Here is a 17,883-nt window from a genome sequence, read left to right on the forward strand (position 1 = left end):
AAAAAGTTGCCCCCGATTGGAAAATAAAATGGTAATAAAAATTAATTTATTACCATTTTATTTTTCAAAACGTCAAGCGTCAGGAAGGGGGGGCGGAGCTTTATGATTTCTGCTGCTGACAAATAGGCGGTACAAAAGGGGGTGGTGATGGACGGAACATCTGAATCAATCAAACACTCACACCCAGTCAAAAGATCTGGGTTTAATCCATCACCGTTCAGTCTGACCCTGTACCTCATGGGAACAGTCCAGCCCGAACTGCCAAGCCACGTCTTCCCTGGACCGGAAACAAGCTTCCAGCCGTCTTCAGCCCGACAGATAGGCAGCAGCAGAAAGCCGAGATAGACAGGGTAATATGTTTAAATTGTTTTTGGCTAGTCTTCTTGGGCCGGCCAGCCAGACATGCACATTTTACACTTCTCTAGCCCAGCTCTCTTAGACAGCTGAGTTAGAGACCGCATAGGGCTCCAGTGCCCTTGAGAGCGGCGAGAGAAGCAGCTCCCACCAGTCCTGGCACTGCTTTCATGCAGCATGAGAACAGCGCCAGGATTGGTTACTGCAATTTCTTAGAGCCTGCCTGCCTGCACTTAGAAGACCCAAGCAAGTAGGAGGACATCGCATCAGGAAGGAAATTGGGATATTTTTTTTAAACTTGTTTTTAGCTTTAATGTTTTTCCCCCACCATCTTTACCTGTCAGCCGCCACTGCTCCTCAGTGGACAGTCAACGTATTTCGACATCTTTAAAGGATGAGTAAAGACTATTCGTAGAAGATCTTCGTGAGGACTGACAAGATCCTCATACTGTAGATTTTCCGATTGCGAATTAAACTTATTGGAAGGTTTGTGCTGAGGGTTATAGTCCCAACAATTTTGAAAAAGGGTGTCTTAAAAGGAAAAGGCCTTTGCTCAGATGGGATCAAGTCATGGCATACCATGAATCTTTTCCAGGCACCAATTATTTTGTTGGAAGGAAAGTGGGCAGAAAATTATGAGGCTTGTATCACATTTCGGGTCTCAAGTATGATCTAACCAAGTTGATTACGTCATGTGAGACACTTTGGGTCATTTTTTAAGCCTTTTAAGTGCTGATGTGTGGTAGACAAGTGTCTTAGGAATGATTCTATTTGCGAGAGAGGTTTGATTTTTCCCATTATTTACTACTCATACGGGGATCCCCAATTGTTCATATTCGGACAGTATGTAAATTCCATATAACTTACTGCTGCTCAAAGCCGCGATTAGTGGGTTATGCAAAGTGTATTTCTCTATTGATGCCTGTACATGTGGTCCTCTTGTTTGTGGGTAAATGATCAGGAGGCAGTCAGCCAATCAAAGAAACTGGTATGAATTCGTTTCTGTAGCAAGTGTAGCAAGGACATTTTTTGCCACACGTTGTCCTTGTAATTGACAATCTACTTTGCTGAGATCGGTACCTATGCATGCTCTGTACAACACCCAACTAATTGAGCACCTTTCTGTGTTCCTTAAGGTGCTCAGGGGAGTAGAGTGTACCCATTGATCCTCAGCCAATGAATGTCATTAGTTAATTATGTTGGACAATGTTTAGCATATGATTAAGTGAACAGTTTCTGGAATGGAGTAAGATACCTGGAGGTCAAGGACCTTTTCTTACAGATTTCTGTTAAGAAAATAGCTTTAAACCTGTGATGAACAGCTCAAATGTCCAAGTACATAACCAACTGTGACTACCAATGTTTTACAACCTTTATTTCAAATGCTTCTGTGAACTGCCATACAAAGGATGTTAACTTCAATGGCACCAGGGAAGGCAATGTAATTAATTCTGGGTATGTTCCTATAAGTGGGTAATTCCCCTACACATCACATCACATTAGTGTCAGATGTTTGTTGACAAACATCTGAAATATAGGATTTAGTCTTTAATTTAAAGGTGCCAGACCCACTTATCTCATTGTTCCTTGTTGCATGGGCCATGGATGTCTTGTTTTTGTGCTCTTGCACCTTAGCAGAGGGAAGGAGGAATATCAAACTTGTGTTTCACTCATTTTGTTTAGGCCATGTTTCAACGTATGTTTCTGTATCTATGCAAGACTGCAAAGTTTCGTATCATGTCTTAGGTCGGGGATTGTGGTGTTGACTTCTTAGCATGTGCCAAGACTGATCAGTGACCCCATTAGTTGGTAAGGGCTTCCTACCAAGCCTGTAGGTGTACGGCCAAATTGTACACAAGGAAAAGTGTACATTTTTAAAGTCTCATCTAGAGATCTTTGGATCGGTCTTCTATAGCGAGCTACACAACTGATCCCAATGAAGTAGTCCAGTCCATTTGCACTGATCTGTGTTTTTCAGACCGAAGTATGACAATGCGGAGTGCTTGATTTGTTTCCTACTTAAAAAGCCTGAATGAGCCAATGAGGAAACTACTCCAACAGTGCATTTAAAGTCATGGAATGATCGTTAACAGGTAATGGTTTAAGACTGAGTAAAGTTTGCTCATGTCCATGACAGCCCTATAATTAGGGCTATACATTGAGTTGGGTAGTAAATATCTGTCCCTTGTGGAGGGTCTGCATATAAACAAGCTGCTATGGGTTCAGTAGCCACTGTACCCTGCATTCGCTGGCTGCCAACACCCACTGAACAGCGCTATTTGCAAAAAGGTGAAGCCATTGCAGTATTATGGGTCTGCCATCACTTCCACGTATCTGCCTCATCGGGTACCCTTTCATTGTTGTCGCCAAATAGAAGCCTCTTGCGTCACAATACCTGCTCCCATGGTTAAAAAATAAATCCTGTTGCCACAACTATAAAGATTTACTTGATTATTGACTGGGTGTGGACGATGTAGCCGACTACTTGTCAAGGCTCAACTGCAGTAGCTGAGCAGGTGGGACCAGTCCGAATGAAGGAGCATGCAGGATTAAATTGTATAAGCTGCCCTTCTGTGTACCATTCGCTGATAAGGTAACTACCTTCCAGCTGTGAACAAGGCCATTGTTGTGTTCGGTGGAAGATCGAACACCATATTCCCTTTGCATGAAAGGTGGTATCCGCCATCATAGTCCTCTTGCAAGAGTTAACAGGGCCTGGAGGAGGGCTATTACTGAGAGAACAGTCCTAAATAATTTTGGGGTTCTTGGTTCATGATATTATTCAGTTTGCTAGGTAGAGTAGATCAGGGTTTTCTAAAGACCAACACCTAAGAATAGTTGGTCTAGAGGAAATTGAGATAGAAATATGCTGGTACAGAAGTTTAGAGTAGAGAAGCCATTCCTCAATTTTTTAGAGGGATCTGACCAAAATGTCATGTGAGAAAACCAGCCTAGGTTTTTGTAGTTTCTCAGATGGCTGAAAGGTATTTTTGGTGAGCAACAAATCACCCAGCTTCTGGAGGTAAGCCCACGTCCTCCTCAGATTGCGGGCACTGGAATCAATCGCAAAGTGAGGAAGATATTGCGATCCCAGACATCCCAAGTAGATTTAAATGTTCAACGTTTTTGGGTAGGTTTAGTTGTTTTTTTTAATGTGAGTTTCAGCAATACTGCTAGGCCTTGGCATTTACATATTGCTGAATAACACCTCAGTGGGCCATGGCTGATGGAGAGCCACCATGAAGAAGGAGGATGGAATTTCAGAACAGCCAAAAACTACTGAAGCTGCCCTTGTATCAAGCACCACAGAATAGATTTGTGTAGTGGGCATTACACATCACATTGAACCATCTGACTGCGGGTAAAGAAAGTTTTATTTCCACGACTCCCCTGAGCAGCTTCTCTCCATCTCTGCTCAGATCCAAGTCCCATATTTTCAAACCACAATAGCTCCAATGTTCTGCATTCCATAATCCCCTCACAGATCATTGGCTCAACCTTGATACAAATATACAGAACCATGGCATAGCATAAAGTTAAAAATCTGATTCTAGCTTGAGACCATGAAAGGCTTTGGAACACCAGATGTTTCTGGCTCCCCTGTGGTTGGCCCAAATGATAGGACTGTCCTTTACTGCTCTACGGTCATTGATGCTCCTTCAGAATCTGGGGTCTTCTGTATCTAGCATAGTCTGCTGCCAGCTCATCTCTTCCGCTAAAGGACCGGTCCTGGGCAAGATACCTTCTAGTGTTGCCTACATACACTTCTGTCAGACGGCTCTTTACCTTATTGAATGGGTATGTTTTAATCTGGTTGGGGAGGATGTTATGTTCCAACAATATGTAGTGTAGTGATGCGTGCTTAGCAGTGTCCCTGATGTACCCCATTTGCTCGACCCAGTGAAACCCGTCATGGCAAAACCAGCCCAATAAAAATGTCTTCCTTTGCTCAACCAGTATACTCCAAAAGGTAACTGATGCGTCTGCCTCGGAGGGATCCCTGGGCTTTATTGTGCCTGCAAAGGTTGCACTAAGATGAGAAGCTCTTCGCCCATTCTAACAATGAGGGACAGAAATGATATACGAACAGAAGACTGTTTACTTGTTAGGTTACACTTTCAATCAAGCCTAATAATGTTACTGTCCTACTCGTTTCTTTTTTCGTGTTTGTGTGTGTGCATGCACTTTTAAAAACTTTCCTTTTAACTATGTTGGTGTTTATGTACATCATCATAAAAGATGTTTGACGAATGATTAATCGGTGGCCTTCCACTGACTTTTACGTTGAAAAAGTTTTCTCAGAATAGTAAATGATCCTAAAGCAGCCAGAATGTCCCTGAATGCATATGTTAAGCAGCCTAAGAAAACAGCTGCACCTGGTGTGTTCAGGTTTGAGATGATTGTGCGTGTTCTGGCATTCACTATCCGCATTCCTTTAACGTAAGTATTAACTTCACATGCAAAATATCTATCACCACTCACATCCTTGCAACGCTCTCTAACTTCTTGGTTTAACTTGAGGGAAATTAATTATTAACACAGGTTGACCATTTGATGTATGCCTTCTTTGAGTTCCAGTGACATTTGCAATATATTTAAAAAAAAACAGCACCCCACTTCTTGAACAAAATAGGTCTTTAAAATTTGGATTTAGGCGAAGGCATGGTTTAAGAATTAACTGTGGTAAATGCACTGCTATAATTTCACTTTAAATATTTTCAACTGCCCCAAGAAAATAAAGAACTTCCTAATCTGCAAGCGGGTTTGGAGAAGCATGCATGAATAGGTGGAAAATAATTCTTTACACCCCCGTAAAAGTAGCTGGGGGAAGTGTGATTTTCTTTTCAAGAAATTGTCTTAAATTGCATGTGTGAACTGTACTCCCAGCTACAATATGCTTTTTAGTGTCACTGTTAATGACTTTATGACTTATTTAGAGCTTGGCGGACAGAATACCGTCACAAATGTGGTGAATATTCTTTCTGACGTATTACATGTGTAATTTAGAGGACAGGATATAAGTCATGATTGTGACAGAGTATCCCATCCTTATTTTTCCAACTTATAGAATCGTGTTTACAACTTGGTTTGTTTTTTTAGGTCTTTCGGTCCCTGCTGGAGCCCTCGGTCCTCTTGCCATCACCACCTCTGCGATGGCTGGACGAATGGCAATTCATGGCATGGGTGGAATTCCAGGGCACTCTGTCTTGCTAGTCAGCAACCTGAATCCTGATGTAAGTTGCATTTTTATTTTTTATGGTTCACGTGTTTTATTTATTTATTTTAGCTGCTAACACATACTCTTAAGACAGAGTGTTTTTTAAATATCTTAATCATTGGTTGTAATCATTATAGAACCCCTGCTATTGGTTGTATAAACCTTTGTTCATCGACATTGAAAACTGCAAATGAGTGATAATCTACATCAAACAATATATAGGCAAAAAATAGCTAAAGACTTTTACCGCAGTAAAGGAAAATTTGTGGGTTAAAGAGTTCTATATTTCAGTTTTAAGTTTTCATTATTTATTCATCCGATATGTCTTTTAAGCATCAGCATTGGAAAATAATATAATCCAATCATCAAGATAAGAAAGAATATGTTTGTAAACATAACAGATATTGTAATAATACAACAAACCTTTTTCCATAAGGGAATTTCCCTAGTCTAAATGAAATTAGAATGGAATAGAATAAGGTGTCAGTTCAGATACCCAATAAAGATTAAATGCCTTAACTTAAACCCTTTGCACATCAGCTAAATGAAAGATTAGGCTGGAAAGTATGCTCGGCTACAAATCTGCAGAGATCTGTCAAAACAGGAATAGGCTAAACAATCTCCCACGAAGAGAGGTATGATCTCAAGAAACTCAGATGGATCTCCAGAAAATGCGAGTGAGAGAAGCACCCCCCCCCCCCTTTTTAGGAACACGCACTAATATAAACACAATATTCTAGGTGCTAACGTGATTTGCTGTCTTAGTTCACAACATCCAATAGGATTTTTGTAAACTTTTGGGAATAGGTAAGCTCCCCAGTCTCTCACGTTTTCACTATGGGCCACAGAACACACATCTTCGAAAAGATACATAGTCCAAATTTTGTTGTTCAGACAGTTCTTTCCATGAATCATGCTTCCTGTTGTCTCCTCTCCTTCTGGTGAAAACCACTCCATCAAGTATCCAATAAAAACAAATGCCTATTCAGTAACTACAGAAGGCTTCTGGAAAATTACAACATCTGAAGTAAAAGGCGAAAAAGAAAAATAACATCTTGGGCAAAACCGCTTAATGGGGAAAACAGGCCTTTCAATACTACTGTATTTTGCATGATTCAATATTTCAATCTAAGAAAGAATACAACTTTTGTAAGTATAACAGATAATATTGTAATAATACAACAATTGTGTTCCGTAAAGGAATTTTCCTAATCTAAATTAAAGTAGAATGGAATAGAATAAGGTGTCAGTTCAGATACCCAATAAAGAGTTCTGGTGAGGGATTAAATTGCTAAACATAACGCGTTTTCAAATCAGTTAAGAGAAAGATCAAGCTTGAAGGTATTCTCAGCTATAAACCAGCAGAGATGTACTAAAACAGGAATAGGATAAGCAATCGCCCGTGAAGAGTTATGATCTCAAACTCTGAGATGGATCTGCAGCAAATGCGAGTGAGAGGAGCACCCCTCTACTCTAGGAACACACACTAATATAAACACACTATATTCTAGATTGTAACATGTTTCACTTTTTTCATTCACAGCATCCATAAGGATTTGAGTAAATCCTTGAAATTAGGTAAACTCCCCAGTCGCTCACATCTTCACTATGGGCCACAGATGCAAGTCCTTGAAAAGCTACTTAGTCCACATGTTGTGGTTCAGACAGTTCTTTCCATGAAACATCCTTCCTGTTGTCTCCTCCTGGTGAAAACGACCCTGTCACTTATCTAATAAAAAACAAACGATTCACTAATTAACAGAAGGTTTCTGGAAAGTTACAGCATCTGAAGCAAAAGGGAAAAGAAACAACTTCTCATGCAAAACAGCTCAATGGGGAAAACAGGCCTTTTAATGCTACTGTATTATCCTGCAATTAATATGGCATCAACAGTTGAGCTAAATCAGCACATTATTTATTATATATGTTCATATTGTACAAGTATGTTTACCTACTACAAATTGGCTTCAAATATACATGCTATGTGAGTGCTTTTGTTTTATTGTTTTATTGATTTTTTGGTAAAGGTAAATGCGTGGCAGCAGCTCGTTAATCTGCATACAGCTAATTGATCTTGCAAAACCGCCAGCTGCTAGCAAAGCACCAGAATTATTAGTTGCCAGTCTACTACAGTAGGTTACTTTCGAATTTTCTCGTAGTTTAAAACCAACCCCATTCGTTGAATGATTGATCTAAAGATATCTCCTACCAGTTGTGCCCCATCAGTGCACTACGTGTCTGTGAGATGGGGGTCATTGTTAAAGCATATATCCTATTTACATGATGCATCTTGGGAAACAATAAAGCTAAAGAGAAAACCCCTTCCCAGTCAGTTGAAATATGCAGCCTTTCTGCAAACAAAATAGACTCTAGGAATAACTGCTTTCTCTGTTAATATTTAAACAGGCCCTCCAAGAACGTCAAATGTGTGTTCATAGTTACTTATCCAAATGTGTCGCTTTCTAAACTGGTTTCTGTCGACTATCTAATTTTAATTTAGCATATATCATTTTATTTTTGTATTCCTCTTCATTTCAAACATTATTTGAAACATCTTCCCTCTCTATTTGCCGTGTGAAACTTGAGCTCTACTTCTTTCTAATGCTAAAATGAATTTCTTTTTTTGCCGGCTCATTAAACAGATTAGATTATTTTCATATGTCTTGACAGTCTATAATTGTAGGGGACCTGAAGAAATGCAATGAACTTCCATATCCTTAGCTTGTGGATGAGGGTTCATTCTTTTATGAAGGCGATCATTAAAAAGAATCAGGTCATGGCTAGAAATTTAGTATTCAAAACATTCCTGTCTGTAAAATAAAATCAGCAATATACTGCATGTAACTGCATATGTAAATGAAATGTGGTCATGTCACTGCTGCGGCTGAAGAAGGTAAGTGTGAGAAAACCAAGCAATCCTTGGTGTCTAAAGTTTAGGTGTAGTCCTGAACTAATATAGAATAAACATTTGTTGTGAAATCTTCTTTTGAGACCTCTATAAATGAAGCTTTTAGTTTATTTTCATCCGTTCTGTTCAGGTGATGTTGGTTAGGTGTAGCTCTAAATATTTCGGTCTCTTGGGTAAAATCCATTCCAACTAAAATAACTATAAATAATAGCATAACCAATATTAATCCAAAAGCCGTAACTATTTTATGCTTGGCCTTGGTAAAGACACGTTTGTCTACACTCAGACCTTTAGTAGAATATATCAGCAGGCAGTCTCAGTAACCTGTGTACATTTCTACTTGTGCAAAATGTTCAATGATTAATTTTCAGTTATTTCATTAAGCTTAAGTACAGTATTCTTCGTGAGGCATCCCTAGCCCTACTCAGGCTTCTTCTATGTGTTATCCCTACTCTTGTCCTGCAACCTTGGCCCTGGGGAATTTGTTCTCTTCTGTTAGAAAAGAATCGTCATGGCCCTTTATCACAGTCTTATGATTTGATTTAGGCACAGTTCATCATTTGTTGTATCAGATCTTCCAAATTTGAATTTACTGAATAGTGCTAGTCAGATCTTGTTTGTAATATTGTTTCATGAATCTCAAATTAAATACTGTCTTAGTGTTGGTTATCATGGGGGTTCCAATGATTCATATTTGATTGTATGACGGAACAAAGCATTCCGATGCAACGCATGCCTTTGCCACACGTTAGTTACAGTGCGAACGCCTTTTACCACACATTTTCTAACAAATATGCCTTTACCGCACATGCTTTTACAACAAGCGTTGTTGTAAAAGCATGAATGTTAAAGGCATATGCATCATAATGGTTTTCCCTGACACCTGCTCTAATACCGGTCCCATCAGCATCCCCAACCCCGGCCCTCAGCCCTTCTTACAAATCCCCAAACCCTGCCCTGAGCCATACACGCAGACCCTAGTACAAACTCCTCCAAGGCCCCAAGCCCTTCTAAACAATACCAGTCCCCAGCCCTTTTTAAAACTACACGTCCCTTGCCCTGAACCCATAAACGGGACCCCAATACGACCCCACCCGCCCTGCACTTTTTAAATATACTCTAAACATGTACCCCTAAACCCCTAAAAATGTTCCTTCTGCGCCAGGCCCTGTAACCCTTACCTCCCTCACAACGACGAGGCATCCCTGCAGGCGCGGCGCAGGTCGTAAAGAGGAAGAGGAAGTGGAAGGGCCTCTCAATTTCCTCCAATGACGCTGATCGCCTTATCCCCCTGACCCCAGATCACCCCCCACGCCGCACTGCTCCTCAGCTGCGAGCGCGTCTCTGCCCTCGGCGCCGCAGGTTCGCCCCTGACCTCGGTGTCCCCTGCCGCTCCTTATCTTTTGTTTTCACGCTGTTGCCCACACTTGGGACTTGATTTGTGCTTTTTTTCCCGTATTTTTAGGCGTTTTCCTATATTTCTAGGCTTTTTTGTTGTTATCCTCGTATTGTGTGTTCTTCTGCCCTCTGGTGTGCCCCCCCGACCCCCGCTTCCCGCTGCTGCTCCCTCGCGGCCCACCCCCTTTTCTTTCTGTACCCCAGCCCATTGGACGCCCCGCTCCCGCCTCCCAGCTCCTCCTCCCCTCTCACTTCGCCTCATATGGAGGTCGCACGGCTGCGCAGCTTGTGGGCCGAAGGCGCGCCTAAGGCAAGCCCATCCGTGCCCAGTGCCAGGACCCCTGGCCCTTGATGATGCCAAACCACCCGACGGACTTACAACGCCACCACCCTCCACGCACTCAACACCGGCCGGATCCCCGCCTGCTACCGAGCCACCCCGGAACGCACCCGCGGACCCTTCACCTGCCAAGCCTGCAAATTCACCTGCCTCTGAACCTGCACCACACCCGCCAAGCCAAGCACCAGCAACAACCACCTCAAGTGCATCCTGCTCAACACCCGCTCCGTCCACAGGCACGCCGTCGAAATCTGGAACCTCCTCGACACAACATCACCGGATGTCGCCTTCCTCACGGAAACCTGGATGAACGCCTCCGCAGCCCCCGACATCGCCATAGCCATCCCGGAGGGCTACAAGATCACCCGGAGGGACCGCATCAACCAAACCGGAGGAGGCATCGCCATCGTCCACAGAAACACCATCCGAGTCACGACCAACTCCGATGACACCCTCACCGCCGCCGAGCAACTCCACTTCCAGATACACACCAACCCCAAGACCACCCTCAGAGGCACTCTCATCTACAGACCCCATGGACCACGCACAGAATTCCGAGAAGACATCGCAGACTTCGTCAGCCCGCACGCCCTAACCTCAGACTACATCCTCCTAGGGGACCTCAACTTCCACCTGGAGAACAACAATGACAGCAACACCGCCACCCTGCTGGACAACCTCGCCAACCTCTGACTCAAGTAACTGGTGAACACCCCCACCCACTACGCCGGCCACACGCTTGACCCCGTCTTCTCCTCCAGCAAGCACATCTCCTTCAGCCACTCCACCGCACTACACTGGACAGATGCTGCGTCCACTTCAACTTCAGGAGAACCACGACTCACCACCACCCGCAACAGGTTCCCCGTAGAAGCTGGAGCAAGATCACCACCGACCAGCTCACCACCTTCCTCAGCCAGTACCCCCCCGCCAACACGACAGACCCCAACGAAGCAGCTTGCAACCTCACACAGTGGCTCACCAACTGCGCCGACGACCTCGCACCACTGAAGAACCCTCCCAGCAGACCCGGCAGCAAGAAAGCCTCGTGGTTCACCAACGACCTCAAAAACTCCAAGAAAAACTGCTGCACCCTCGAGAAAGCCTGGCGCCACAACCAGACAACAGAAAACATGACAGCCCTCAAGAACGCCACCCGCAAACACCACCAACTGATCCGCACCACCAAAAGGACAACCTTCAGTGAACGTCTGGACAACAACACCCACAACAGCAAAGAACTCTTCAGCATTGTTAAAGAGCTCTCCAACCCCAGCGCCTGCAAAAACCACATCACACCCGCGCAAGACCTCTGCGACTCACTCGCCTCATTCCTCCGCCGCAAGATCACCGACATACACAACAGCTTCGGCGCACAGCCCACGCACCCAACCACCGAACCAACGCCCACCACCACCACCCTCTGCACCTGGACCCTGGTCAGCACCAAAGACACCACCCGCATGATGAACACCATCCACTCCGGCTCCCCAACCGACCCCTGTCCACACCACATCTTTAACAAAGCCGACTCCATCATCGCACCCCAACTCCGGGACATCATGAACAACTCCTTCGCATCCGCCACCTTCCCGGAGAACTGGAAACATGCCGAACTGAGCGCCCTCCTGAAGAAACCCACCGCGGACCCCACAAACCTCAAGAACTTCCGCCCCATCTCGCCCCTCCCTGTTCTTGCCAAAGTCATTGAGAAGACCGTCAACAAACAACTCTCCGCCTTCCTCGCGACAAACGGATCCCTCGACCCCTCGCAGTCCGGTTTCCGAGCAAACCACAGCACAGAGACCGCACTCATCGCAGCTACCAACAACATCCGGTCCCTGCTCGACAACGGGGAAACAGCTGCCCTCATCCTCCTGGACCTCTCAGCAGCCTTCGACACCGTATGCCACCGCACCCTGATACAGCTCCTCAGCAACGCTGGTAGCCAAGAATCGGCCTTGGAGTGGATCATCTCGTTCCTCGCCGGAAGAACCCAGAGAGTCCGCCTCCCCCCGTTCCGCTCCATGGCCACCGAAGTCATCTGCGGCGTTCCGCAAGGATCCTCGCTCAGTCCCACCCTCTTCAACGTTTACATGAGCCCCCTCGCAGCCATCGCTCGCCAACACAACCTCGACATCATCTCCTACGCGGACAACACCCAGCTGATCCTCTCCCTCACCAACGACCCCACCACCGCCAGAACCAGCCTCCAGGAAGGAATGAAAGACGTCGCGGAATGGATGAAGCTCAGCCGTCTGAAACTGAACTCAGACAAGACGGAAGTCTTCATCCTGGGACCATCCCCCTCCGCCTGGGAGGACTCCTGGTGGCCCCCTGCCCTAGGCAGCGCACCCAAGCCAACGGACCACGCACGCAACCTGGGCTTCATCCTGGACTCCTCCCTCACGATGACCAAGCAAGTCAACGCCGTCTCGTCATCCTGCTTCAACACCCTGCGCATGCTCCAAAAGATCTTCCGGTGGATCCCTACCGAAACCAGGAAGAAGGTCACCCAGGCCCTCGTCACCAGCCGTCTGGACTACGGGAACACCCTCTACGCTGGAACCACAGCCAAACTCCAAAAAAGACTCCAGCGCATACAGAACGCCTCGGCACGACTCATCCTGGACATCCCCAGTCACAGCCACATCTCTGCTCATCTGAAAGACCTGCACTGGCTCCCTGTCAGCAAGAGGATCACGTTCAGACTCCTCACCCACGTACACAAGGCTCTCCACGACATGGGCCCCAAATACCTCAACAACCGCCTCACATTCTACACACCCACCCGCCAGCTCCGATCCGCCAGCCTCGCCCTCGCCTCCGTCTCAAGAATTCGCAAAGCCACCGCTGGAGAAAGGTCCTTCTCCTACCTGGCAGCCCAGACTTCCTCCCCACTCACCTACGGCTGACCCAGGACCACCTCTTCAGGAAACAACTGAAGACTCGCCTTGAGACCCTAGCGGGTGAGTAGCGCGCTTTACAAATTTGTATGATTGATTGATTGACTGGCACCTTCCCCGCACATATGCCTTTACCACCAGTACCACACATATACTTTTACCATGCATACCTTTACAGCGTTAATTCATTTTAAAGGCATGCATGGTAAAGGCATATGCGTTGTAAAATAAATGTATGATGAAGGTGCATGCATTGTAACGCATGCTTGATAAAGGCACATGTGATGTAACAGCTGTGTTGTAATGGCTGTTTCTCTTCTGATTTCAGTTCATTAGGATGACAGTTCCCCGAGTATTATGCAGAGAGAATCTTGAGTTCATTTAAGACAAACAGAGGCTAACATTATGCAAATACTTTTATTTGCTGCCCAACATGCAGCCCTTTAAAGAATGTAAATACATCAAGGATGGAACGTTAACAACATGACAACCAGCCAGTGTACACTTCAATCTTCCTCTTGGGCTGCGATGACACAGGCGAAAAATGGTAGAAGATACTCTTAAGCGTTATCTGAGAAAAGAAAAAAATATATACTGTATAGTGAAAAAAGCATGATGTACATAAAAAGGTGCAATAAAAGAATTTGTTTAGCATAGAATTCAGCAATGTATAAATATAATAGAAACATAAGAGTAGTATAGTAAAACATAAATATCACTGGACCCAAACCTCTCAGGGAGAGAAGGGTGGGATAATGTTAGCCTCCGTTTGTCTTTAATGAAATCAAGATTCTCTCTGCATAATAATTGGAGAATCGTCATTTCATTACAAGACCGAGGCTACCATTATGCATGTTTAAAGCAATGTAAGGCCACATTGGTAACATGCTCGATTGGTCTCAGATAGAATTTTGAGAAGGTATCTGCATTTGACCAATCCGCAGCTCTAAGTATTTCGGGCAGGGAACCTCCAGCCCAAAAACTTTACTAGCCATAGCTCCTCTTGAAGAGTGAGCTCCAAATCTTGAGAGATCAACACCAGCTTCATGCATAATTAAACGTACCCATCTTGCTAAAGTAGCTGAAGAAACAGGCCTAAAATGTCTAACACATGATAAAAGAAGTTGATCAGAGTCAACCGGTCTGAAAACAGAAATTTTATTGTCATAACATTTCATACAATTGACAACACACAATTTTTCACACTCGTGAAAAACAGGATAAAAGACAGATTCCGACATTGTTTTAGTTCTTCTCCAAATATCAAAGTGAACACCTTCAGAGGAATAGAATCTATTAGAAATTTCTAAAGCTTTAATGTCTGAGACCCTTCTAAAGGAAATCAGGCACAAAAGGAGTAGCCAATTTCATGGAGATCTTTTTGAAAGTAAATTGTTGACAGGCCAAGAAAGGAAGAGATTAAAGATGAGATTAACATCCCAAAGTGATTCATTGCGGGTCTTAGGAGGTCTCCTCAATCTGATACCTTTCATAACTCTTAATTAAGGGGTTGCTACCAATAGCAAGATTATTGATCAAAGAATGGCCAGAAGAAATGGCTGATCTGTAGCAATTAATTGTTCTATACGAGAGACCTGACTCAAAAAGATAGGCAAGGTAGTTGGCTACTTGTTGTAGAGAGGCTTGTACGGGATCCAGATCCCTTTCCAGGCACCAGCAAGACCACTTTCTCCATACACCTGTGTACCTTTTTCTTGTTCCAGGTGCCCATGAGTCTTCCAAAAGGCTCTTAGCCTCTCCCGAAAGTTCAGAATATCTCCCTGAACTCCTGAGATCTTCCAGACAAGAAGGTTCAATTTTCCGTCTAAAACCAGCGGATGTTCTTCTCCGTCAGGACCTTGGAGAAGGCCTAGCGATGATGGGATTAGACATGGGTAGTCCATGGCCAACTCCATTACTTCCTGAAACCAAACTTGAGATTTCCAGAAGGGTGTTACGAGGATGATTGAACAAGACTCGAGTCTCACTTTCCACAACAGTCTCTGAATCATTGAGAAAGGGGGAAAAACATAACCCCTGATTCCCCTCCAAGATTGGAGAAAGGCATTCACCCCTGAAGCCTTCGGGTCTGGTCTCCAACTGAAATAAGTTTGGACTTGATAGGTTAGTCTGCTGGCAAAAAAATCTGTCTCAATCGGACCCCATAAGTCCTGAATCAGTGAGAAGATCTCTGGGCACAGTTTCCAATCGCTGGAATTGTGGAGATAGCGAGAATTCCAGTCCGCTCTCAGATTTTGAATTCCCGGTATGAATTCTGCTCTGAGAATGATCTTATGATCCCAACAAAAATGCCAGATCCGCTTGCCAATGTCTGAAAGATTCTTGGATCTCGCGCCCCTTAGGCGATTTATGTAGGAAACAGCTGAAAAGTTGTCTAAATGAATTAAAGTATTGGAGTTCCTTATAAGATCTTTGAAACTCATAAGTGCATTCAGAGCCGCTAGCATCTCTAGAGAATTTATGTGCAGGGATGTTCCTCCAAGGACCATCTCCCTCCTGTCTCTAAGTTGTTGAGGCGAGCACCCCATCCCCGGTTGCTCGCATCCGATTCCAGAGTAAAGTCTGGAATATTCCCGAAAATGGCTTTCCCATTCCAGGCTTGAAGGTTTCTTAACCACCAATGAAGATCTTCTCTGGCGTCCTCTGAGAGGGGAACTGAGTCTTCGTACCAAAGACCTTTCTTCAAGGCCTTTGTAAACCTCTGTAATGGAGTGGACCAGGTGAAATGGCTTGGATGGAGGAAGATGGGAGACCTAGGATCCTGGCTAGGTCTTTGAGGTGGATCAAACCTTTCGAAAGGATAAAGGAGACATGTTTCTTTATCTTGGTAACTTTCTTTTGTGGAAGTATCAAGCTCGATAAACTAGTATTTACCTGGAAACCAAGGAATTCTAACTCTTGTGTAGGGACCAGGATGGATTTCTCTATATTTATGATAAATCCCAGATTCTGAAGTAGATCTATTGTCATTTTTAAATGTTCTTGGATAGTCAAGACATCTTAAGACATAATGAGGATATCGTCTAGATAGATTTTCAGACGAACTCCTCTCTCCCTGAGATAAGAGACCATGGGACGCAAGACCTTGGTAAAACACCAGGGTGCTGAGGAAAGTCCGAAGGGAAGACACTGGAACTGATAGTCCCTTTCCAGGTAAAATGCAGGTACTTGCAAAAATCCTCGTTCATGGGTATAGTAAAATTTGCATCCTTGAGGTCTAGTTTTACCATCCAATCTTTGGCTTGTAAAATGTCCCTCAAGAGATGGATACCCTCCATCTTGAAATGTCTGTAAGTTAGGAAATTGTTTAAGTATCTTAAATTTATGACTGGACGCCAACCCTTGTCCTTTTTCTTAACTAAGAAGATGGTACTCAAGAAACCTTTTCGAATTTCTGAAAGAGGAATTTCTATAATGGCTCCCTTCTCCAACATTTGGGAAATCTCTAAATCTATGAGTTTTGAATTCTCCATATCTAAGGTAATCTCCCTTGGGATTATGTCTTGAAATGGTTCTTCCCAGAAGTTTATTTTGAAACCAACAATTGTTTCGAACACCCAGGGGTCATGAGTGATTCTTTTCCAATTTTGGGCAAAATGTCTCAATCTCCTTGCGACCTTTAAGGGGAAAGAAAACTTCTCGCTTACCTTGGAAGGTCTGATTAGTGGACCTGGGTCTTCCTCCGCGAGATCTTGAACCTCTCCCTCTTGCGGGATAGAAGTTAGAGTTTGGACGGTAGCCTCTATTGTAGCGGAATGAGCCTCTCTCATCTTGGGGATAAAAGTGGGACTTGTAGAAGCCTCGGCCGACAGATTGTCCCCTTCTGTCGGCCCTTCCAAAAGCTCCATGGTTCCCAAATTAGGTGTGATGTCTGTGTAGTAAGTCATTTCGGGTGCAGAATACCTATGACAAGGTACTCTTGCTCTCTTGGCTCTCCTTGGTGTCTGTTGATCTTCCGACTCGCTTATGCCACTGAATTCTGTTTCTTTGATGATGGTTTGTGGTATGCGTTCAACGGACTCACTAGATTTCAATTGTCTCTCTCTATTTGCCCATTTCAATCTTCATATGGGACTTTCTCTTCTTACACTTTTGTTCCCTCACCAGGATCATTTGTTTGTGCCGGTGACAATTCAACAGTTTCTCTGTTTTCAGCTCTCAATTCTCCATTTCAGCGGGTATTTCACACCACTATGTGAGATTTCAGGAACTTGTACACGTGAAAGATTCTGCTGTACTTTACCCTCTCTTGTCCTTCAGTACATATGGAAACAGGAGATCTCAAACGTGGCTCAAAGAGCATCACTTCTTCAAATGGACATCTCACTCTTTTGGTGTGTGAAGCATGCACCCAGTTAGGTATCCCAGCACATTTCACAGCATTATGGTGATCAGAATCACCTGGTAGAGCCATTCCAATTTGGCTCCAGGCTGGATATTTGAATGTGCTTTTTGATCAAAACCCAGTCTCCAGAGTCAAAATCATAGCGCTGCTCCTAGTTCGGAATGGAAGTGGCAGCTCCGAACTGGAGACAAACGGAATGCATCTCATCAGTTAATCATTTCAAGTAGTCTAGTATCATATCTTCTGATGTTCACAAGAGCTTTTGCAGGCATATGCAGGATAAAATCCAACTGCATCCACTCAAGGGGTCCTTCTAATCTTCCCATATGACTCAATGTTAAAGGAGTTCCAAAGGCCAGTAAGGGATACCAATGGGGAGTGAAAAATGATAAA

At 44.2% G+C, this 17,883-nt stretch overlaps 1 protein-coding gene across 1 annotated transcript in view; it reads left to right on the forward strand.

Annotated features, from left to right (window-relative positions):
• PTBP3 (polypyrimidine tract binding protein 3) overlaps positions 1 to 17,883 on the forward strand; it is a 627,347-nt gene that overhangs the window by 445,390 nt on the left and 164,074 nt on the right. The window contains exon 8 of the mRNA XM_086962058.1: positions 5,455 to 5,588. Coding sequence (XP_086818184.1) covers positions 5,455 to 5,588 — 134 coding nt within the window. The remainder of the gene's footprint in view (positions 1 to 5,454; positions 5,589 to 17,883) is intronic.

Source organism: Lissotriton vulgaris, chromosome 3_1 (assembly GCF_964263255.1).
Source record: "Lissotriton vulgaris chromosome 3_1, aLisVul1.2, whole genome shotgun sequence".
In the NCBI taxonomy this organism is placed as follows: Eukaryota; Metazoa; Chordata; class Amphibia; order Caudata; family Salamandridae; genus Lissotriton; species Lissotriton vulgaris.